The sequence below is a fragment of the Hippoglossus stenolepis genome, chromosome 3 (genome assembly GCF_022539355.2).
Source record: "Hippoglossus stenolepis isolate QCI-W04-F060 chromosome 3, HSTE1.2, whole genome shotgun sequence".
NCBI classification, from domain to species: Eukaryota; Metazoa; Chordata; class Actinopteri; order Pleuronectiformes; family Pleuronectidae; genus Hippoglossus; species Hippoglossus stenolepis.
In genome coordinates this window covers 14,659,494-14,684,520 of record NC_061485.1, presented here as the reverse complement: position 1 = coordinate 14,684,520, position 25,027 = coordinate 14,659,494, and the positions used below count along the sequence as shown (strand labels likewise).

Here is a 25,027-nt window from a genome sequence, read left to right as displayed (position 1 = left end):
ACAGATGAAAAGGCCAATACGTGCATTTTAGAGAACTGCAAAGATGCTGAAGAGAAACATTTAAAAATAGATATGTTTGAACAAGAAAATGGGATATAGCATATATTTAAAAATGGGATATAGCACTCAAAAGCCCTAACTTAATTACTTACTTAATAACGTATATTTTAATGCATTCACAGCATTCTTTAAAATAATTCTAAAAGTTTACATTTTTAGCATCTTTCCTTGTATTGCTGTTTATGACTGCATCTTTAAGAGTCTGCTACGAGGGGGCACCAAATTCAAAGTGTTTTGATTCTCCATATTGTACAAAATGCCAATGTAATAATAGACCATATCACATATTATGTTCACCCACTATTATTGAAAGTCAACTGCTTACAAATTAAATGAGCATTAACAAACACCTACTTTTGTCAAAATGTTGACAAATATTTATCTATGCATATTTTTTTGCTTGTGTATAACGGTGAAGTATGATCCCATTTCTGTCCTTGGTTTCAGAGATGTAACTTGACGTCTTACCTGCACAGCCAGGCAGAGCGTGTTGAGCATGATGAGCACGAACATGATGTACTCAAACCCAGTGGAGTTCACCACATACCAGAACTTGTACTGGTACGGGTTCTTAGGTATGTACCGCCTCAGTGGACGAGCCTTGAGAGCGTACTCCACACACTGACGCTGCACAGAGATAAACAAAAATTCATTTTAAACCGGAATCTAAACTAGATTATTGTTTTGAGCCACAAGATAGACATAAATAAACTGCATAATTTGTACTCATTGTTATGAAACTACAAGAAAACAAATGTCAGAAAAGAATATTAATCTTAATATATCAGTATATTTTATGTTCTCTTTATATTTTGACCTCACATTCACAAGCTGCTGCCCCACTCTCTGTGACGCTGCTGACTCTCACCTGGTTCTTGTCCAGTTCACAGTTTTTGTACTCTTTCTCTCCCTGCTCCTGAAATGTGACGATCACAAAACCTACGAAGATGTTCATCATGAAAAAGGCGATGATGATGATGTAGATGATAAAGAAGATGGAAATCTCCACGCGGTAGTTGTAAATGGGGCCGAGGTTCTCCCTGTTGGAGTCGATGGCCTTGTACAGTAACCTGAGAGGAGAAGAGAAGAAGGGGAGAGTGTGTGAAGACGGTTTTTCGAAACACAGATGTCATCGGTGTGTTGTTCGTTTCTCAGGTGGTGTCGATTTTACAGAGATTTGACTTTAACTTGGGGAGAAAAAAGTTTGAATCTTACGAAGGCCAGCCTTCAAAAGTGGACACAGTGAACAGAGCCATCATCGCCATCAGGACATTGTCAAAATTAAAGTCGCTGTTGTGCCACAGTCGTCTGTGGATGGTTGGCTGGTTCACGTCTCCGTCCTTATACAGGATGTAGGTGCCCCTATGAGAAAGTGATGTATTATGGTTAAGATCTAATTGAGGATTGTGCATGTTTTAAATTTGCTGTACCAGATAAGTTAAACTAACTTGCACTCCTCTGGACTGGACTTGGCTTCATCTGTGCAGCGATAGAACTTTCCCTGTGGAGGAAAACAAAAAGGTATCTCTCTGAATCTGTATATTAAAATAATGTTAATCCAATATCTTTCTCATTTTGGATATCTGCTGACCTTGAACAGCTGCACCCCTATACAGGCGAACATGAACTGGAGCAGAGTGGTGACGATCATGATGTTACCGATGGTCCTGATGGCCACAAACACACACTGCACCACGTGCTGTAAGACAGAGGGGTAAAACTGTTTAAAGGTTGTTTCATCTCTAATGAACAGACAACTCTAAGATTGTGGTTATAAGAGTGAACAAGCTGCAGGATGACTTGGGAATAGGCCGCACCTTCAGGCCCTTGGCTCTGTTGATGGCCCTCAGGGGCCGAAGAACACGGAGGACCCTCAGAATCTTCACCACTGAGATGGCTGAGGATCTGAAAAATGATAACAAATGGGTGTAATGCGCACGTGATTAAAAGAGAGAAAAGGAGGAGAAGTCAGTAAAGTTATGTACTGAAGTACAAATAAATAAATACAACACTCTAATTGTCAATCTCCTACCTCTTCATTTCTTCTCTGCATCCATTCATCACATCCAGTCAAACATCAGACTGAAGCTAAAACTCTGTGTTCTTGATTTCTTATACGAGGAAATTGCCTGTTTTCTGACATGTTTTGTCTTTTCTCTTTAAGAGAAACAAGATTCGACAGATCCTACGATTTGTTCCTGTGTCTCTGTATTTCCTGGAGCTCTTTGGTCAAAAACATAAACTGTATATAAAGAAGGACGACATGAATGCTCCTCAAAAGTGACATAGAGCGAACTAAAACTCAAAGCTGTCACAGCACACGTCGATTAACATTTTCTCAAAGATGGTTTCTGTCTTTTTAGGTTGTTTTTATAACACAGATGTTTTTTTTTGTTTTTTCCAGCAAGTTAGGTTTTAATTAGTTATTTTAGGCAACAAAAACAGGGTGAAACGTTATGATTGACAGCTGAGACTGACTCGAGATTGGTCAAGCACATGTATCGGTGGGACCCTGCTGCTGCGGCTTCATCCCCTGATCGCTACTGCACAGACTCTGACTTGAAAAGCACAAAATGGCAGCGCTGCTATAAGTGATATTTAGCCTTTGTTTTAATGATAGTGGGAGGAAGTGGAGATTCACGGTCCATCGTTACATACAGTCTATGGTTGAGTTTATTTAAAAGTCGTGCCGTCTCTTTAGTGTTTGGCCAGAAGGCAAATGTTCCTGTTTGTACTCACTGAATGCCAAAGGAGACAAGGGACACTCCCACCACCAACAGGTCGAGCAGGTTGAAATAATTCCTACAGAATGCACCTTTATGCAGAAAAGCTCCGTACGTGGTCATCTGAGGAGAAATTGGAAGAAGTTAGAGGAGCAAATGAGAAAGAAAAACACTCACACATTTAATCCAACGCACACACTTCACACACAAACACGTTACGGTTATGGTCAGCGAGGACCCAGACACACATACAGTACAAACACGTTTAAAGGAAAAACATTTTCTTAGCACTCACTACCTTGCAAAAAAACAGACGCACACAGACACACACAGACACACACACACACACACACACACACACACACACACACACACACACACACACACACACACACATACACACAGGCACACGTCTCCACACTCTTTAAATCACACTGATTCGGGGTGGCGAGCTCAGAGCAGTGAAACAGGAGGCTAAATCTACCATCGCCACCCCCACGGCCCCTAACTACATGAATGTAGTAGTAAGTCATTCATTTCACAATCGACTATGGGATGAGGCAATAAAACATGCGTTTTGTTGCCGTGATGTCAGGGATATTTACTACCTGCTAGAGCTCTAGTTATAGTGATTGGAAAGTCGAAATGGCCTTACTGTCACATTCATGTGGACCGTCATCTTAAAGCACATACCATTATGTTCTTTAATATTTATAATGTAGGGGAAGCAGCTCCCAATTAAAACTTCAGAGTTCAGCAGGCAGAGAAGAAGAAACCAGCCAAAAAAACTCTTCTCCAAATAATAAAAGTAAAGGATTAATTTTCCGAGTGCATGGAAATGTGGAGCCCTGCAGAGAGGTGGAGAGAGGGGAGCGCTAACTGAGAGCAGCTGAGAATTTCAAGTCAGACAGTAGCAGGAGCTTTTTTTTTGCCCAAACGGCTGCAGACGCAACTCCACATTTCTATGCACTCAGTCAGGGGAAAGCAGACTGAACCATGCTCGGCAGGAACATGGTTGGTTTTGCCCCCTCTTTTATGGCTTATCTGAAGAGCAGTCGGTACGAGAGGCATGGCGTTTAGCTTTGACTGGAGTTGACTTTACGTCTTTGAACCCCACCCTCCCCCACTTAGAATTACCCCTAACCAGGGACACTGGAAGTCAGTCAGAGCTGGGGGTGCTGAGAGAAAGTACATAATGACGTCATATTAAATGCAGCAGCATAACATTCATGGTTTCAATGGCCAACAGCATTTTATACCAGTTTTCAGAATATTATAAATTACAACAGACAGCAAACCCATAGCTTTAGGGCCATTAAAGGAAATGGAGAATTTTCTTTTTGAGACCTATCTAACCCACTATTACTACAAATAAAATCTTTGATCCTCCCAGTTTGTGCCAAATTATCTACACAGAAAATACGCTGATGTTCTAAAATCAAATCAAATATTATAAAAAAGAAAAATGTTGATTTTAGTTCCATAAATATTCTTCTCTAGAAATAATTAAGTTCCAGTCTCCTTCCTGTAGGGAGTGCTGCAGCCCCCTCAGGACCCCTACTCCCAGCGTCCCTGCCCCTAACTCAACTTCAGCCAATGCCTGAACAATGTCTGAAACAGCCCGTCAAATTTGTGTTGCATCGCACCGAGGGTTGCATCATATCTGTGTCATGAAAATCATTTCAGTGATGACTGCCCCAATGACGTGACGCCCATGTGAGTTGAATGTAATGTTGATGTCATGTTTCCTTCCCCCAACAGGAGTTCTGTGATTAGTGTTACTTGAACAAATCTTTGTGTTTGTGTTCGTGTGTGCAATGTTACATCTCCAATATTAGTTTGTAGCTTTTTTAAAAAAATGTTATGTATTCATTTTAAAAGAGGTGCCGTGAAGAAAAAAGTAAATAAGAGAAAGGAAACAAACAAGCCAGGTTGTACTGAGTGGCAGGTGACACACAAGGAGAGAATGCAGCAAGGCTCTCGTTGTCATTTTAAGGGGTTACCTTCAATATGATCTCAAATGTAAACATACTAGTGAAGACATAATCTGCATAGCCTAGGACCTGGAAGGCAACGAGACGTTTGGAGTGTTATTGGGGGTGTGGTTAGTCACAGCACGGACAGGGGACACATGGCATTTACCTTCAACACGATCTCAACAGTAAAGATAGCCGTGAAAGCATAGTCAAAGTAACCAAGTATCTGCAAAAAGCAACGCAGATGTTTAACAAAGACAGTTCATTGTGCAGCTTCATACATGATATAAAAAAACTAAATGAATAAGAAAGGAACATTTTAAGCATCTTCTGGAACGATAGCACAGAAACATTTAATTACTTGCAAAAAGATAATTCTACTTCTCTGTCATTTTCCATGCAGAAAACTGAAGGTCATGAATGAACCATTTTGAGCAGAATGAAATAAAGATCATTACAATGCACAGAAAACAACACATCGACAACACAGCCTTAGGGTTATTTAGTTATAGAGGACGGGCCTGTTGTTTTTGCATGTTGTAGCTCTTGAAATATAAACAGGAGGCTTTAATATTACTGCCAACTTAAAGGTTCAGTGTGTAGAATTTAGTGACATCTAGTGGTGAGGTTGCATGTTGCAGCTGAATGCCCCTCACCTCACCCTCCCCTTCCAAACATGAAAGAGAACCCCTGGAAGCCTTCAGTTGTCATAAAAACACAAAAGGTGTTAGTTTGTCCAGTCTGGGCTACTGTAAAAAACATGGCGGCCTCCGTAGAGACGACCCGCTCCTGATGTAAATATTAAGTATGTAAAGTATGTAAAGAAAACAACAATTTGTACAATTTAGATGAAACATACTAGTGAAAACAGAACTAGGATTATTTTTTGTTCAAATTCTGCCAATAGATCCCTTTCACCTAAATCTTACACACTGGACCTTTAAGTGCACAGACCTACCTCTCAGTTCATTACAATACAGTACAAAAATCAATCATCTGCATCATTTTTTTTGTAGCTGTTGGATCCTTTGTCCATTGCAGCTTTTGAATCCAGACTGAAAGCTGAAAAAAGGGACTTTAACCAAAGTATTTTGACAAAATCTAAGATCAAACATCATTGTATTTTATTTAATTTTATTATTTTACACATCTAGTTAATTTGTATTATTTTACTCCTTCAACTTTTGTCTTAAGTCTTCTTCTTCTTCTTTCCTTCCTTTTTGTGTCTTTTAGGTATTTTGATCTCTTTACCTGTGCCTCAGTGAGTAAACACAGATACTATTTGTAAAATCTCTTCTCCATGGTGCATTTAAGGACACTCTGACTTCTCAGATGTTTGAGTCAGCTGCTACAAATCATTGCAGTTCAAAAGCTATTCTGTTGGGGAAAAAAGCAATTATAAGAGAAAAACATTACTGTCAATCAAACATGTGACTCTGGTCGTTTCTTTGATTTAAAATGTTGCTGTTGGCGATCTAACCCTTAAATCATGACTATATAGGAACCGAGCACAGTGACCAGTCATTGACTTTTAATACACACAGACCGTATTTTACAGAATTGTCCCGGCGTCCTGACAAGAGCGAAGGTTTGTCCTGACAAATAAACTGAATGTATTGTTCTGGAAAATAATCTACAAGTGATCTTGGTCAAGGACAGGACAGATGAAATACTGTATTTGTTGGACAATGAAAATAAACCACCAGTATTCTCTCTCTCTCTCTCTCTCTCTCTCTCTCTCTCACTCTTTTAATCATTTGTTCACTTTGTTTCTCTCTCTCTCTCTCTCTCTCTCTCTCTCTCTCTCTCTCTCTCTCTATCTCTCTCTGTGGTTTATAGAACTGCAGCAAAGGACAAAAAGTGCAGCTCTAGCCTCTCAAAGGAAAAGATTAGTTCAGACTCACAAACACGTCTTTTTCGCAATCGTAACCTGATGTAATTTTCCTGGTGACATCCTATATGCTATAGTTATAGTTAAATTGCTAGTGTATAGGTTTTATTATTGTAAAGTTAACGATTGTATATCACTTTTTCAAATCTTTTCAAACACCTTTGTTGTCGACGGCCTTTTTCATTTGTCTTGCATATCAAATAATTACTTTAACTGCTATTTAAACACAGACATGATGGTAAGAATTCAATGTATAAACTTACATCACGGATCAGTAGACATGTAGAAAGTCTTCAATTTAAAATGAATCAGCTAAAAAATGCGTTAGCACCAGCAAAGTCATTTTAAGAACCAAACATTTATGACAGAACTTCTACTATTATCACAAAAATTATTTCTCCATAATATCACTTGACCCACTATTCTTCGCTACAATCTGTCAGAGGTCACCATACATTTCCAAGGAAGGTTTGAAAACTTACAATATTGCGAGCGGAGAAGTTCCGGATGGGATCCTCAGCAGCGAGGGAGACGGAGCTCAGCATGATGAACACCAGGATGAGGTTGGTGAAGATGTGATGATTTATGAGTTTGTGGCAAAACACGCGCACCCTGCAGGACAAAGGAAACACAGACCTCAGACACTATCTGCCTGTGTGGCGTGCGCGATGTTGTTGTGATGCTGTCTTACGGGTTCGTGGTGCTGAAGATGAAGAAGGCACTTCCCTCTGGGATAGGAGTGATCTTCTCTTTCTTTACCAGATCAGAGAGGACGGGCCGAGGCCCCGACGGTACCTCTGGATCCTCCTCCTCCGCTGCCGTGTCATCATTGTCCTCTTCCTCTTCCTTACAGTCAAGCAGGAAGTGTGAAAGTGAGTCAGTGAACATAACATCTCAATCTATCTTTGACTCAGTGTTAGAAAGAAGTTCAGGATACCTTGTCCTCCTTTTCCTCCTCCTTTTTGTCCCTGAAATAAACCCACACATATTTGTTGTAAATGTTTGACATCTAACATTAGGATAAAAAAAATTGGTGTACAATGTTAACCGAATATATATTAAATTGAAATTCCATGGCAGAAATGATTATTGCGCAGTTACAGTGAATTAGTTGAAACCCTGAGTGACATATAAGGTGCATGTGGTCGACTGGGAGCAGAAGCTGCAGGAAGGAACAACCTCTCTCCTTCAGACACACTGGTTGAAACTAACATTTAAATCATATTTGTCACACAAAGACTTAGCAGGAGATCAGCAGTCACCCTTTAGTGTCTGCTCCGTCTGTGTTAAGAGACTCTGCATCTGCCAAGTTGTCCACAGCGATAGCCAAGAAGACATTCAGCAGGATATCTGAGCGAAGGCTTCAGTGAAGGACAACTCTCTTCAACCACTGAGTGTAACTACACAAACACTTAGCAATGACTGAAAACAGATCAGTGTCGTTATTCATACGTTATCAACACTCCAGCAACAGATTTCATGTACGTTCCAAACACATATATGAATGAACTTAGACTTAGCGTGTGGAGCAGCGTCAGGTGTGTTAGTAGGAGTGAGAGAGGATACAGTTTCCACAGATGAAGAGGATGATGAAGTAAAAGCACACAATCATCCCAGAGGACGAAGGGCCTCCGTACGCCATGATGCCATCGTACATAACAGCGTTCCAATCTTCTCCGGTCAGGATCTAAAATCAGTCATGATACTTATTTCAATGTCAAATGTCACAGTTTTAGAGCTGACAACTGCTTTTTTTCACATGGTGCAGTAGAAAATCTACTAATCTGACTGGTTATTAATTATGTTTAATGTTTAATGATTTGACTGATTGATTGATTTATAGATTGATTGATTGAAGTGGTCAAACTATATAATAGTGACAATAGTAAATTAGTTTTAAGAAGAGTTTGAAAGTTCATTTTTGCAATTTCTTGTTACTTATCAGACAAAGCACACACTGGTGGCGTTATCTCAGCTTGTCTGATTTATTGTTCATTTATTGTTATCTCTTCAGTTGTTAGTAAAATCTTAAACCCTAATTCTTTCTAAATGTATTAACGTAAATACATCACATTTGTTCTATATTATATGTGTTTTTAATTTATGTATATCATAAAGCACTAATGGCAAAATCGAAATGTTTGCAGTTCGTAGAGTTATATCATAATTTGAACTGTACCTGAAACACAGTCAGAAGAGATTGGGGAAAGTTGTCAAACGTGCTCCTCTTGGTCTGAGTTTCGTCAAAGTTGAACTTTCCGCCAAACACCTGCATGCCCAGCAGGGAGAAGATGATGATGAAGAGGAAGAGCAGCAGCAGCAGGGAGGCGATGGACTTCATGGAGTTGAGCAAAGATGCTACCAGGTTACTCAGTGACTGCCAGTGACTACAGAGAGAGGTCGAGCAAAATACAAGAGGATAGACAGACGATTAGCTGAACACCACACGTAAACACACACGCACACTAACACACACAAACAAAGCGTGGTCTCACCGTGTGACCTTGAAGATCCTCAGCAGACGCACGCAGCGGAACACAGAGATACCGAGGGGAGACATGATTTCCAACTCCACCAGAATGGTTTCAGTGATTCCTCCACACACCACGAAGCAGTCGAAGCGGTTGAACAGCGACACGAAGTAGGCCTGTAGCCCCAGACTGTACATCTTCACCAGCATCTCACACGTGAACATGGCTAACAGCACTTTGTTGGCCACATCTGAAAACCACAGAAAAGATTGATTATTTGACAAGCACAGAAGTGTCAGTGCTTTTAAAACACTTAAAATATGTCATTCACATTTACTCTTTATTCGGTCTAAGCACAGATGTTCCAACAGAAAAGTGTTCTATTTTGTTTCAATATAATTTAACCTTCATCCTCGGTCAAAGTCAAAATGAACATCATAATAGCATAACATAGAGTACATGACACAACTGCAGTAGTTCATGAGAAAATACACATATAACACAATGAAGAGTATACGTCATCCTCATGACCACAGACTGTAAATAAAGATCCACAATGTGTCTCTACTTCCTCCCACTATCTAGAAATAAAACCAAACCCCTAACCCAAAAAAGGTCCCATCAATACACAGGCTTAACGACTTAGTCTCAGCTGTCAGTCATGATGTTTGACCCTGTTTTTAAAGCATCAAATAACTAATTTAAAACCAAACTTTATGGAAAAATTATCACGTTAACAAACATCAGTGTCATAACAACTACCTATAATGACAGAGACCATATTTGAGAATAATTTATTTGATGTGAACCTTAACTTTTTAATTTGGTCCATATATCATTCACTAAAATGGATGCGGCAGGATTTATGAGCTATACTTGACCTAGCTACCAGGTGGCGATATAGATGCTCTGGCTTTACTTTTGGGGATCTGTCACGTCGTCCATCTTTATATACAGATAATGATTATGATGTATAAAATTTAGAAAAACTGAAATACAGAGATTTCAAATAACTGTGATCCATATCTGTGTTTTAGCTTTTTGAGATAATAAGGTAATAATGTCAGGTAACTGCAGTGTGGTTCCTACCCTGCACTTGAGTCAGCCACGACGGCTGGTTGTAATGCTCTGATGATATGGTGAGGGTGTTGAGGAACACCAAGATGATGACCAACCAATAGAAAGGCACCGATTTAACAGCCAACCGGCACTTCCTGCGGCAGAACCTGTTCCAGCGGCGCCAGCGCCGACTGCGGGAGGAGGGAGCAACATTAATACAAAGAACAACGCCATTATAGGTACTTTAGAAAAACAAAAGCTCTGGTCTCAAACTTAAAATGTCCAAACAATAAAATAAAAACATCAGCGGTTGTTTTTAGGAAATCACTAAGGTTTGTTCCCATTAATAACAGAGATGCAGTGGACTAAGGGGGAAGGGCCATGAGGGAATTGCATCACTATATTTTCTGCAAGTCATACTGTTCAGTAAACGAGCTGAAAAAACACTGTGTAAGGCGATTCTCTAAAAATACCTTATGGTACATGCTGACTTTCTAAAAGCTGTTAATGTATCTTCTCTGGTAGAGTCGAATAAAACCCTAAAACTTACAAATAAAAAACTGATATAATCTAACGCAGGCACTAATGCACTGTAGTTATATCCCTATACCACTGTATAGGGATAGTTATTCAACATTCAACATGCAGAGACACAGAGGCACAAATATACTGACCTGCACTTAGACTTCGAAATTTTTTGACTGAAAGAAAGAAGAATTCAGTTAATATTACCATCACAGGTTGTTTGTTGAGTTATTGAAAGTCGTTAGTGCGAATGAAAAAAAGGTTGATTCGTCATTATACGTGTCCTGCTGTAACAGTCAACAGCAGTATAGGAAGAAAATATAAACATGCACATGTAAGATGTTTGCTTTAACCTAATATAGAATTATTTTGTGGGATTGGTAATATGGAACACAACAGTTATATGCCTTCAGGATTTTGGAAGCTTGAGCCTTTCTTGCTCTCCTGAGGAATTTTATATAACATACATAATGTTATGTTTCAATTAACCGAATCAAAACACAAAAGTCTGTATATACACAGTCCCTATATTGTAAAGTGTGATAATTGTTTTCTGTATTTTGCCATTTATTTATTTATATTTTATTTTTATATTGATATGGACCTACATGTCTGAAATACAACTTAAATAAACCTATAGGGAAAGAAAATCTATAGATAAATAAGGAATGAAGTAAACACAAGAAATCATGAAACAGTGACGTCATTACTAAAAACACAACATAAATATTAAAGAGTAACTTGTACTATGGAGAAAAGAAGCCTGAAGTGGTGATGACTGGGCTGAGAGCCTGTGATGTGAGTGATTCATGTTTTTTATTGAAGTAGTAACCCCACTGTTATTACACTTTAATGTAATAACAGTGGTCATGTAGGTGCTGTGTGTTCTCACCACAGAGCTCCGCAGCATGGCGTCTTTTCATCCTCCCCGTTCTGATTCTCGGTGTTCACAGATTCCGTTTCGCTGGCCGGGACGCTCGCTGCGGCAGCAAATAAAGCAGACACTTACAAAAAAAATAATCATATGCACTTTGCAGTGGCACAAGATATTTCACAGTGCAGAGCATCCCAGGGGGAAGAAGCGTATGGGAAGAAATAAAACTGAGGCTGCATCAGTTTGGAGTTCTTCCAAAAAGAAGAGAAAAGATAGAACATTCTGTACAAGTCGCTTTACACTATAAAGTCTCCAAAGGCATCCCGACTGTTTGATAGTGATTTAAATAAATGAAAGGTGAAACTTTTTTAAACTCCAAAGCCTCGACTCTAAAACTACCTCACAGAGAGGAGGCCACTAAGCGGCACTGTGGCTGTGCATCATTGTCATCATCAGTATCATTTACTGAGTGCTGAGAGGGAGATGACACGGGACAGGCGAGCGGACAGCTGCTCTACCGGAGCTGACTGATGCACACAATGAGGAGCGGAGTGGAGAAAGGAGCAGGGTGAGGAGGACGGAGCTCTTAAAGCTGTCGCTGAAACGCTACACTCCAAATACTGCCAGCTCCTTGCAAAGACTGTCTGTGCAGCCGGATGATGATTAACTGTGTGAAACGTCTCAGTGCTTTAGCTCGCACGGTGTGTGTGCTACTGCCGCCGCTGCTTAGCTTATGTAGACGTGTTGGCTTTGATTCCTGAGTGTTAGGACAGCTCTCAGCTCTGGAAATAGTGCTGACTGCTGGAGTAGTGATCTGGGTTTAGCCCTGTTTCCTATATTCATACTGAGCTCCAGCTTTTTGAAATGGGACGTGGGAAGGAAACAGGGCGTGGCAGCTGTATTACTGCTCCACGTCACACTCACTTAACGGAGACAAGGTTTCATTTAGAACCGGTAGACTTTAAAAGAGGAAAAAAAACAGCAGGGCAAAAGGAATAAAGACAACTGAGAGGCTCTGATGCTCAAACGTGGGGGTTAAACACAGCAGTAAGGCACAGTGATGAGATACTACACACACACACACACACACTCACACAGGAGTCCATTCTGAAGATTCAACTGGACTTTTTGCTGCTGTTCTTTAAAATTGATTTCACTCGTCTCCTTGTACTATTCAATGACAAAAAATGTGTTTGTGAAGAACGCAGCCACAATAATGGACGACTGACCCTGTTAACATTAATGTTTTTAAGGATTTATATTATTTCTTTTTCTTAATTTGTATTTGTCAAGACTTATTGCTAAGCTGATTTGCTCTTCACATCCACCACGTAACAGTGCATCATTGACCCTATGTTAACTTAAATGACAAAAACATTTGAACTTGAACTTGAAAGATGGAAAACAAAAGAGTAGTGGGGTAGTTATCAGATAATACAGCTGGTAACATTTCTATCTCTAAAAAACTACTTCAGAGGTTTCCATGAAACATGGGGGAAGGAGGAGGAATAAGGAGCCGTTCAATTTTGGTGCGGATCCTGATCAACAGGCGGATCCAGGACTTATTTTAATATTACGAAATAGGGTGTTTTTTCCACATTTTTCATTCTCTGAGGATAATCTCAATAAAATTCAGGCATATTCAGGGGGTTGATATTAATGAGTGTGTGCAATTTCATGTGGATCAAAATAACAACCTGGATCTAGTGGGTTTAAATATGGTTTTAGAGGGGTGAAGTCTTTTTTCAGCTGCTGTATCATAACAAATAGGGTTGGAAACCTGTTACAATCACCAGTTTGTAGCTAAGAAACGTAATGTGGCCTCAGCTATAAGGCTTGTATTAATTGAAGGGGACTGTTGTGACTTGGCGGAGGTATGCACCACACTAAGTGCCATTCGAGTTTTCTTTTTGAGATTAGATTGTGCTTCAAACACTCATACATACACTCTTTCGCACACATATGTAAGAAAACGTTTAAACAGACACATAATAGCAAGAGAACAATGGAGGGAAACCACAGGATTTACCATGAGTGTCGGACGACTGGCTGAACCACCCAAACCTTCCTTTCTTCTTCTCAGTAAGGTCAGCCAGAGTCACCCCTTCATGTGTAATGCATGCAAGCCCATGCATTCAGACACAACGGCACAGCAGAGGGACATGGGGGGCGAGAATGGGCTGCTATCAAAATGGGTCAGAGCACACAAGCACCACAGGACAACAACAGTATTCAAAATATCAATATCCAACAATGGCAAGCGCAGCAGGAGCCACAGGGGCTGCAGACACTGAGGAGGGCAGAAGAACGACATGGAGAGCTGTTAGTCACAGGAAACGCCTGCAGGGGACACGGCCCTGTACCAACATGTTACAGCGCTAATTACAGCTTTTGCATGATAACATGTTAGAAAGGGGCTCGCACATCGTCGACAGACACCGAAAGCCAGGACGGATGTTGAGAAGCAGTATGGACCTGCCTCCACGCAACACAGAACCTTCACCTGCAAAACTTAAACGTCTGTCTCACACCTGACTTTATACAGGACATGAGGTTTGACTACAGGAGAAGACAGGTGGGAGAGGCAACAGTGAATGAACGGGGAGAACATTAAAAATGAGGGGAGATTGTAATGAGCAGTGCAAAAAAATACACAGATTCTTAGGTGAAGCAGTCACAGTTTCTCCTCTGCATCATGTGTGCTGCTTATATAAAGAGGATTTGGATTAAGAGTTTTCCTACTGCTCAAGTAACATGATTTTTTTTTCCTTTTTCCCTCCTCAGATGAAGATCCAGTGGCGTCGCAGCATGCTCCATTTCTGTCAGTGGTGCACTGTTCATTGATGGTGGAGATAAAACCGGTCTGTACACTCTGCTTCAAACACTTCACACATGTTTATATTAACCACTACTAAGAAAAGGCGATCTCTTTTTCATAGATGGACGAAATATTGTGTAAATGTGAAAATATTTTATAGTGGACTTTATAGATGCAGAGGTAGTCTGAGTGAAATTATATTTCAATATTGTTTCCAAGACCTAAAATTGCCAGTAATATTTACTCATCATTATTACAGTTTCAGCTCTTGTTCTACAGTGTTCGTCCCAGGAGATATTTAGCGATTACTTTATTTAATCTCTATAAACACATTCTGCATGTGACTATGTAGGCGAGGGACAAGACTGGGATCTTTTAGTTTCTATTTCTAGTTTGACAGGGGACAGTGTTTAGAGGTAATGATGTCTGATCTACTGAGCAGCCACATGGATTTCATAGTAACAGCCAGTAGCCAGTCAGATTTATCTTAAGCCTCATTCTAACCTCACGTTCGGCCTGTTGATTACAAGGCCAAAACACTTGATGACGCATCTAATGTTATGTCCCTAATGTCCGCTCAGGGCCGCACTAATATCTACTGGTAATTGGTAACTTAATTTGTGAAGAAGACCTTCAAACGTAAAAGGGATATTCAACATATTGTCCTATATTCTAGAATCAAATTGACCTTTGAGCAGGTTTCGGTTTCCCACAGGTAAACAGTTGGTGTGGAGAGGAGAAGAGGTGGAACACATTGAGCAACATGCATCGGCTATCTGTATTTTTTTTTTTACATATTCTGTATTCATATCGTTAATAGAGATTAGCAAACTGTCACCGGGATCTAAAACACCTACAAAAAGTATCAGTGTTTGTGTTTTGTGTGGAGACAAGTTCCAGTTGTGTGGCCTCCACAGACTGTAAACGACGCACAGCGAACAGAAGACGGCGTCTCGGTCCATTGTCTACAAAATATTGGCCATTTCCCCCAGAGGCTGATTCATCATTAGCTGATGGACTCCGAGATTTCTTTAAGTGCAACTGATCTTTTACTTGCAGCATTGATCGACCTGCATTGTCTCCTTCCACTTCAGTCAGTGATTTCCTACAGTTCCAAGATGGCTTTTGAAAAGTTGCAAGAGAAAACTGAGTGTTGCAAGTTTAACTCAGACTCACTGGAGATTTACATGAATTGCATTATAATTTGCTGATGCTACCGCAGGTGGAAAAAGCTGAAGTTCTCTTGTCTCTGGTGGACGGTCACAAGTTGATGCAAAATCACAATAAAAAAAAAAAGAGAGAGAAGACTTGCGTGCAGGGTCAGATTTATGCATTGGCTCTTTTTTCTACTGTAAACCCTCTGTAACTGTGATATGTCTCAACAAGATTGACTTATTTTCTGGAGCAATAAGAGAAATAGAGCACATAACCCACAAGGAAACAAGAATTTAGAGAAAAAACATGTATTCTGTTTTAAATATGAGTTTAAATATTGAAATGTTTTCTCCTGCAGAGAGAAATTATCTTTTAGCTGCAAACCACCATGTTCTTTTTACAAACCTCCCACTTCACATTTCAGATTTCTGGAGAACAATCCTTATTTCCTGACTATAGAAAAAATAGGATAAAGGACATATTAAGCCTATATGTAGAAATGATATCTCTCCCAAGTCAATAATGATACACACTGGTGGATAGAACATTTGAATATATTGATCAGTTTTCTGTATTGAAGGGCTCTTGCGTTACACTTAACAAATCGAAGGAGCGAGTGGGAGAGGACACTTACGGTTGCGCTTGGTCTCCTCATCGGCCTCGTCCTCATTGTCGGGGTCGATGTCTTCAGCCTGAGTGATCCAGTCCAGGTAACCCTTCAGATCCTCCTCCAGCTGCTGCTTCTCACGCAGCTTCTGGAAGTCTCCACGAGCTTTGGCCTTCTCTCTCTCCTTGGAAAACTCTCTGGTTTTGCAGAGGCACACACAGACAACACACGGAAAACGCATTCAAACCAGCAGGAGGGCAAAAATCACCACATAAATATGCACAAAAAGAACACACACTTCCACAGCAAACAGCAAAATGGAAATAAACAACTCGTCCTTCAGAAAAGAAAAAAAAAAACCTCTGCTTTTACTGCACTGACTGAAGATAGCCTGTGTGTGTATTTCCTGTTAATTCTCCTCGTCCAGATTCTGCTCTGCATATTCACACACTTCAAACACACGCTTTCAAAGCTGTGTGTGTTTTTCTGAAGCGCAGCCACTGGAGGGAGATGTACACCTTTGAAAGACAACACGCGGCTATATTTAGAGCCTGACGGTACAGTAGCGTATCCTTCAGGCTGCGAGCATCTTAATCATACAGAAAAGGTAATTTAGGTGGACAGATGGTTTCAAGAGACATGCAACATTTGCACCACATCAAAATTCAAACATTATATAAAACAACTACGACTACTGCGGAAACAGCGATATGTGAAGCGCTTCAGTAGACAGGGCCTAGATATTATATACATTCTGTATATACATGTATGGCAGGATAGGTGTCATGGTGTTATTTGAGCTCTGATGATGATCAAGTAAAGAATACGAGATGAACTGACACACAACAATAAGACTGGATGTCAGCAGGTGAGAAAGCAGCATTTGTTAGACTGCATTCAGAAATCTGACCCCGCCAATCTCAATTAGCCGTCTGAACCGCAGGAGAGGATCTGAGTTGATGATTATGACAACCTTCTTGGCTTTTTTTTTCTTTTTTTTAACTAGGCTCTGCTGGTCAACCATCCAGAGTTAATTCTACTGTAATGCCCCACCCCCCACTCTGCAGCGCTGGGAAAGCAAAGTGGGGTTTGAGAAAGCTTAGGAGCGCAGAGGGAGTGAAGGGCGAGGAATGAGATTAATTTCTCTCACAGGAGGTTGGGTGGGTTGGGGATGGCGGGGTGGGGGGAGGAAAGGCTCACTTTGCAGTTGCCGTGGAGAGGAACGTGATAGTTTGACGCCGACAGAGGACAGAGGAGAACGCCTGAGAGAGAATGTGCATTTATCTCGATGGGCCTAACGCAATATATTTTTTTTAGTTTTGCAAAAACGATTGTCAGGATCTGTGTACTTCCCACATCCATGAGAATTTTCAGCAGAGCGCAAACTCTATTATGGGTTAAGACTATTTCCTGACACAGCAAGCCGTGCGGGGTGAACAACAACCCACAGCATATATACACGCTTTGCACACTGCAAACCCACTGCAAGACGTTGCCTCTTACCCACTTAGCACACCTAACACAAGGTTTAACACGAAAAAGGAGCCGAGTATGATGAGGCTAACAAAATAAATCCAAGGCGTCTCCCATCCGATGGCGTCATTGACCTACAGGAACCAAAATGCAGCTGGTTAACGCGACAGGAAACACATAAAAGGACAGAGAACCTCCAGCCTGCAAGCGAGCAAGCTGAGGGTCTCTGTCGGAAGAGAGAAGAAGGTGCTTACCCGCTCAACACACCCAAAACCAGGTTAAGAACGAAAAAGGAGCCGAAGATCACAAGACTGACAAAGTACACCCATGGAAGCTCTAAGCCCATAGCATCGTTCATCTGGAGGAAGACGAGCGTTGCCACGGATGAAGGAGAGGAGGGAGAGATAGAGGAATGTAGAGAAGGAACAGAATGAAATGTAAGTTAGAGACTGTCAGAAAAGAAGAGAACACGGGTTAAACAGTAGCTTTTTCTTTAGATAAAGAAAAACGGACAATTAGCAGGAATAGTGTCAGTGCGTCGCGTTGTCAGAGGAGCTGCTTTCAGTCATTTAGTCAATCAATCACATCCGCGTGATAAGAGTTGCCTCAGGAAATGATCAGCAGCTTCATCATCAGAGTGTCAGTCACATCACTGCTGTGTGTCTGATCTGAACACACATTTAACGCTGACGGCCAGCCAAAGTCACAGGTTATTAAAGTGGGAGGAGCTCACCCAGTACAGCACGTCCGTCCAGCCCTCCATGGTGATGCACTGAAACACCGTCAGCATGGCGAACAGGAAGTTGTCGAAGTTGGTGATGCCACCGTTGGGACCCTGCCAGCCCTCCCTGCACACTGTGCCGTTGATGGGGCATTGGCGCCCGTGACCTGAGATCGCACATGGAGCCGGGTCCTCCTCTGCTGTCATATCTACAGAAAGAGAGGAGAAAGTACTTCAAAATGATCCGAATTAATCAACTCACAACAGCTATTTTAGAATATTTATCTTGAGACTCTTTGGAGCGGTTCGATCTCCAGGTTAGAGCCACAGAACCAAACAAGCTCCACCTCGACCCTGTTACAGTAAAACACACTGAGGCATCAGTGTTCACAACCATGTCATTTATAATAGTAGTCTCTGGGGACATTTTACTGCAGAACAAGTGCATTTACTTCTTAAAATGAAACTACGTGGCGGCACGGTGGATAGCACTGTCACCTCAAGTCCGAATCCCGGTTTGCATTTGCATGTTCTTCACTCGTCTGTATGGGTTTTCTTCAGGTACTTTAGCTTCCTCCCACAGTCCAGACACATGCAGATTGGGGTAAGGTTAACTGGAGACTCTAAATTGACTGTGAATGTGAGAGTTAATGTGTCAATCTGTCAAAAGTGTACCCCGCCTCTCACCCAATGTCAGCTGGGATTGGCTCCAGCTCCCCTCTACAACCCCCAAAGGCCAAGTGATGTAGAGAATGGATGAATTCATGAACTACTACTTTCATTTTATCAGCCACAAGGTATCAACAGAGATGTTGTGGGAAAAGAAACCACCAAATTGTGATTGTGTTTTTAGACAGAAACTCACAGGCTGTGTAAACCATGTCCTTAGTGGAACTTAAAATGCTGTAGGACCGAAGTGTCCTTTCTGTCATTGTGTTGAAAATAGAAATTTTCTGATCATGTCTTGTGATTTAAATAATATTTTGAGAGCTCCATGGGTAAACGAGCCTTTCTGAGACTTTCTCTGATTCAGTTTGCGCAATACGTAATGCACACAAGCAATTGTGTCTACTTGTTTGGACAAATGGTTGAAAAGATCTCTATTGATCTGGTCACATATGCTGTTGGATTCAAGTTGAAATACATGTTTATATTTGTTACTGAAAACATAAAATAACAGCTTGGTACAATAAATTAAAATGCAGATCACGATTTCATTTCATAGGTAAAACAGACAACGATGAGGACGTACCTGATCCAGGCATATAGCAGGTTGCGTGCATTTTCCCAATGAAAAGCTCCAGGCCGATAATAGCATAGATGATAATAACAAACAAGACCAGCAGAGCAATGTGAAGAAGAGGGACCATGGCTTTAATGATGGAGTTCAACACCACCTGTAAACCTATGCAAGAAGAAAACACATTAGATGAAGCCTGACTGGTCTTTGTACAAACATATACACAGTAAAAATTATAATATACTGTATGTTGTCGATCCAGAGGGTCCCACAGTTTGATATTTTGCTACGTCGTCCTATTTATCGTCTAAATGCAGTTTAATGCAATCCATATATAAATAAAATATATAAAATGTTTTTAAATGCGCAACATATTACTTAATTCAATACATTTTCCTTCTTTGATCACTGTCAATGTTTTTGTAGACCATTTTGGCTTTATGTGCAAAATTGAAAAAGGTTTCATTACATTTTTCTGTTGATCTGGAACCACATGTATCATATAAATGTGTCAGGAGTGTTTACTGTGAGTTTGTTTGTTTGTATTCCACACAGAGCTTATGTCTCTGGGGCTCTGATGTACAGATGAAAAACAGTCCTCAGGGTTTGCGCATACACCATCTGGACTTGTCCCTTCAACCTACGCTTACTGGAAAGAAGGGTGTAGATTTATATACGATACGATATAATATATAATATATATACGAAATTATATGTGGTAAATGTAATGTACTGGGTCACGCTGGATTCCTGTGGGTTGCATGTGTTTTGGTGTGTGGAGCTCAGCGGGTCCGGTTCTTACTGGGTACTCCTGAGACCAGCCGCAGGGGTCGCAGCACACGGAAGGCTCGAAGGGCTTTAACGTCGAATCCACCTGGTTTACCTCCATGGCCGTGCAGCGACGGATTCTCCGCGAGTCCGTCACCTTCTGGCTTCTCCTCTTTGGTCAAAAGCTCCAAGACAACACTGAAGAGTCTGTCAGAGAGCAAAGAGAAGGCAGTCACACTGTTATTCTGAGGACAACCGATAACCTGAGTGTTGACAAATGAGCCATGTGCTGAATTTCCACAGCATCTGAATTCAAGATGATCAGAGCTGATGAGGTGATCGAAATGTCTAATGATCAATTAGTCATTCCACAGAAGAATAATCCATTTTGGTTAATTAATCATTACCTCTGCCAAGGAGGTTATGTCTTCACCTCTGTGTGTTTGTATATTGGTTGGTTTGTTTGATTTTAAGCAAGATTACACAAAAACTACCGACTGGATTTCCACAGAACCTTGTGAAAGGATGTGGTATTGGTCACGGAAGAACCAATTAAATATAATGTGCGAACACGGATGATGGGTTGGATCCAGGATATTTTTTTCCCCGCTTGTTTTAACATTGCGATAGAGGACATTTACAAACATTGTCGTTAATATCTGAGAGAATAATTTCCGGATCTTGATGAAAACAATCAGGCACATTAAGAGAACTGATATCTATGAGTGTGTGCAATTTGGTGCTGCCTGATTGAATTTAAGGGGACTGTTGGGTTATGAGCTCTACTGCGTGCTATTCTTATTTGATTAATCCTTTCAGTCAATTTTCAAGAAAAAGAAATGGAAACTACAGCTTCTAAATGTTTTATTTGTTGCAAAGCAGAGTAAAAATATTTGGTCTCCTTGGGCTGTGGAACATTAAATTGTACATTTTACGATATTTTGTGACATAATTAGTGCATCGTATTAAATCTGCAATACCATCGTCATTCATCAATCATTCTCTTCAGTAATAAAAACATTAAAAACTGACTTAAAAACACAAATCTTCGTCTTTTCTCACACTTTCAGTGTCGTCACACTATTCACACTCTATTAAATAAACAGTTAGTGTCTTTGTTTTACTGTTGCTGAACCACCAAAGTAACATTTAACTGTGAAACTGTAAAGTAGTGTCACCAGTTTTATTTACAGCCACCCACAAACCATACTGATATCACCAGGATACACTTGGATTATTAAGAGTATAAGAGATTGAAGCATATGTTAATTTTAGTCAATACAAATTTTTAAAAAACGGGTTACCAAACACATTTCAGATTATATTCAGATTAAGTGCATAGTGTCTTTGAGAACGTGACAAAAATAATTGCCGGTTCTTACGTTTCCTGAGCACATTATCACTAAGAAACACAGTTCTACGCTACACACGAGACATTCAGGGGCAAAGCTGAGAGAGCAGTAAAATATCTCAGCCTCAATGTAAAGAGATAAATGGGGCACAAACGCGGGCTCCTGCTGCGCTCGCAAATTAAAATCAGCAGTGAACAAATCTCTTGAATCACGATGGAGGACACTTCATTGCAGTGGGTTGGACGTCACTCACCTAGCCAAGAGGGAAAAATCATCTCACCACATCATATCAAAGCTGTGGGCTCAACACAGTGAATGAAGCTGCTATACGCACAGTCTGCTCAGACTTATGTTGCACTAAGCCACAGCTGTAAGATTGACCGGCTGCCACTGGGGTCTCATTACTCATCCAATCACGTTCTAATCAAAAACCTTCACATGGCAACACTGTTCTACTGAACATACCTGAGGAGAGCCGCCTTTACGTAGGTGATACATCCGACTGCTTCACCAGTGAAATCAGATCAAATCTCTTCATATGTCTTTTCAAACATTTTTCATTTTTAGCCTAAAATCTACAAACTCTCACTTTCTTTACAATCAATTTGTAAACAATGCTACTGCATCCAGCACATATGAAGTAGCATGTTTCTGGCCTCCAGATGAATCCATGTTCAATATTTAATCCCTCTGCAGATCTATTTTCATCCTCACCAACTCCTGTTTTTCTCTTTAGCTACTTTTGTCTACAAGCTGTTTGCTGCTAATGACCAGTCAGTCTATCTGCACTTGTTCCTAGAAACAGATGCCCAACGTGGCAGCAAACAAAAGTGGTGAGAGTGAACCAAAACAAAAATGTGTGGGATGTAAAGACAATAAACCACATTGTACATGTCGGTCTTTCCCATTAATTATTGAAACTGTGGCAGCCAGTCCCATCCAAGATGTGTACACCTTTCATAATAACATAAGAGATCTCTAGCTTGGCGTTTTGCCACATGCTCATAACTGGCATTGCGTGCTCCCGCTATCGTCAACAAAGTTTTTAGCGTCCATGCAGACAGCCGGACTTTTAGCTGTAGATGTGCACGTACCAGCGAGTGGCAGGAAATGCAGTTCTCTCTCTCAAATGAGAACTTATCTTTCGCTATTTTGTTTCTATCACTTGGAATAGATTGAATTCATTCTGGGGGAAACGCTGTATTTTATATTATTTGTAGGTAAAGAGCTAAAACTTTCAATTACAAAGGCAACGTCCATCACCTCCACTTCAAATAGGCCCGAAGTTCAACATGATATCTTACATGCCTTTTTCTTGCATTTTCAAACTTTTCTCTCTATGAAGAATATGTTTCATAAAGTTAAATATTAAACTTACATGACAACCTTTTTCTAACCTCCATTAAACCATAACCCGACCTGCTATATTCTATGAATACAAGACAATCATATCAAAGCCTGGTGTGAAGTGGAGTGAACTTTGACCTTTTTTTAAAGCTGTTTCAGAGTGATTTTGAGTTATAGTTTCACATCAGATACTGACAGTGTGTTTTATATGTGACATTTCATGGATTTAGCAACAGTCACTCTTCACAGCAGCAGCAGCAGCAGGCGTCTTTGCATCTGGCTGCATGGCAGATCAACCTTGCATGCCGCATACAGACAGAGATCTGACCCAGCTACCCACTGGACTGTGCGCATTAGAGGAGAGATAGAGAGAGGGGAGAGAGAGGTAAGAAGATAGAGAGGAGAGAAAAGAAGGTGCAGTTGGGATGTAGATATCAATCGGAGAGTGTGGAGAAGACAGAAACGAGGGCAGAGTGAGGTGGGGAAGTGTAAATCATCAAATACAACAATTTGAGGGATCAAAACGGAATAAGGAAGAGCTGAAGAGACGAAGCCGAGCACAACGAGAGAGAGTGTGAGTGAAAGACAGTCGGAGAGAAGAGAGAGAAAGATGGGAGTGTTGGAGAAGAGATGAAGTATGGAGAGATGCATGGTGACTCACTCCAGTAGTGGTAAAGCTCTGATTTATTCTCTCTGTCTTTTCTGGGTCAGATAGTGTGGGTGTACGAGGGTCTCTATTAGCACTCGGCCACTTGGAGCAAAGGATTAAGCAACTTTAACTTCAACACCGACTCCCTCTCTGAAAAACTGTAAACTGCAAGTGTTGAAAGTGTGAACTCGAAGAGCTAATTAAAGACCGTTACTAACATAACAAAAACCTCACAACCTGGTCAACAGACGGACACATCTGATAGGATGTCAACTAAGTTTACTATGTTCAAAAATACGAGCACTTTAAAACTTACCCTATGACGACAATGACAAAATCCAGCATGTTCCAACCGTTTCTCACGTACGCGTTCTGGTGCATCACCAGACCATAGGCGATTATCTTCAGAAAGGTCTCGATCGTGAAAATGATGAGGAAGGCATACTCAACGGTTTCCTGTGGACACACACACAAAAGAGAGAACAGATTGTTATTAGGATACAGATATAAAGGACTATCATTAAACATGGACATGGGAGGGCATTGTTTTGGATGGACACATCGACTGTATAAATAAAGATGGATGATGTGACTGAAGCGTCTCGATCACACCCTGGTATAGGCAGCATAGGTCATAAACCCTGCCTCCTCCATGTTAGCAGATGGGACATGGACCAAACCAAAAAAGTCGAAATAAACGTTAAATAAACTTTTCTCAAAGATGGTTTCTGTCATTTTAGCGGCTCCATCCCCAAATCGTTACTGCGCAGACTTGACAAGATGGTAGCTTTCATATCTGGGACTTCTGGACAGTGGGAGGAAGTGGTGACGTATCGTCCATCTTTACATTAAGTCTGTGAATGGTCAACACATACAGGCACTAACACTAAAGGATATATATCGAAGCACACAGGAACAAGTGGATAAAAAGATTGTGTACTCACAGTATACAAGTACACTTATACACTTCATATATTGTTATATATATTGCTGATTTTCATGAATATAACCTGAATATCTTTGGGTTTCAGACAGTTGGATGGAGAAAACTAAACATCTGAGGAGGTAACCATGACCTTGAATTGTTTGATTCATTCATTCATTATAAATTAATGAGGAAATTGTCAGGCTGATAAATAGATAATGAAAATAATTATTAGTCGGAGCCCCACTGTGCTCATAACAGTCTTCAAACTAACAAGTACAATTCAATATTGAATCCTGTCCCCTTTAAACACCAGGGGAAGAAGATTCAGTGATGAAGGTTACGAGGACACATCTTAGCTGATACAGTATTATGTTATGGGATAAAATTCAT

General features: G+C 40.6%; 1 protein-coding gene across 1 annotated transcript in view; it reads right to left on the bottom strand.

The window, feature by feature from the left end:
• Positions 1 to 25,027, bottom strand: part of cacna1da (calcium channel, voltage-dependent, L type, alpha 1D subunit, a) — a 57,533-nt gene that overhangs the window by 20,298 nt on the left and 12,208 nt on the right. The window contains exons 3-27 of the mRNA XM_047339319.1: positions 24,026 to 24,165; positions 20,396 to 20,568; positions 19,606 to 19,758; positions 18,366 to 18,562; positions 17,887 to 17,990; positions 16,187 to 16,356; positions 13,609 to 13,683; positions 11,598 to 11,685; positions 10,855 to 10,881; positions 10,211 to 10,371; positions 9,146 to 9,371; positions 8,830 to 9,037; positions 8,217 to 8,337; positions 7,913 to 8,000; positions 7,588 to 7,618; positions 7,342 to 7,496; positions 7,133 to 7,262; positions 4,787 to 4,846; positions 2,800 to 2,906; positions 1,878 to 1,965; positions 1,652 to 1,759; positions 1,509 to 1,561; positions 1,276 to 1,422; positions 929 to 1,130; positions 529 to 687 (exon numbers count right to left, since the gene is read on the bottom strand). Of these exons, the coding sequence (XP_047195275.1) occupies positions 529 to 687; positions 929 to 1,130; positions 1,276 to 1,422; positions 1,509 to 1,561; positions 1,652 to 1,759; positions 1,878 to 1,965; positions 2,800 to 2,906; positions 4,787 to 4,846; positions 7,133 to 7,262; positions 7,342 to 7,496; positions 7,588 to 7,618; positions 7,913 to 8,000; positions 8,217 to 8,337; positions 8,830 to 9,037; positions 9,146 to 9,371; positions 10,211 to 10,371; positions 10,855 to 10,881; positions 11,598 to 11,685; positions 13,609 to 13,683; positions 16,187 to 16,356; positions 17,887 to 17,990; positions 18,366 to 18,562; positions 19,606 to 19,758; positions 20,396 to 20,568; positions 24,026 to 24,165 (3,171 nt within the window). The remainder of the gene's footprint in view (positions 1 to 528; positions 688 to 928; positions 1,131 to 1,275; positions 1,423 to 1,508; positions 1,562 to 1,651; positions 1,760 to 1,877; positions 1,966 to 2,799; positions 2,907 to 4,786; positions 4,847 to 7,132; positions 7,263 to 7,341; positions 7,497 to 7,587; positions 7,619 to 7,912; positions 8,001 to 8,216; positions 8,338 to 8,829; positions 9,038 to 9,145; positions 9,372 to 10,210; positions 10,372 to 10,854; positions 10,882 to 11,597; positions 11,686 to 13,608; positions 13,684 to 16,186; positions 16,357 to 17,886; positions 17,991 to 18,365; positions 18,563 to 19,605; positions 19,759 to 20,395; positions 20,569 to 24,025; positions 24,166 to 25,027) is intronic.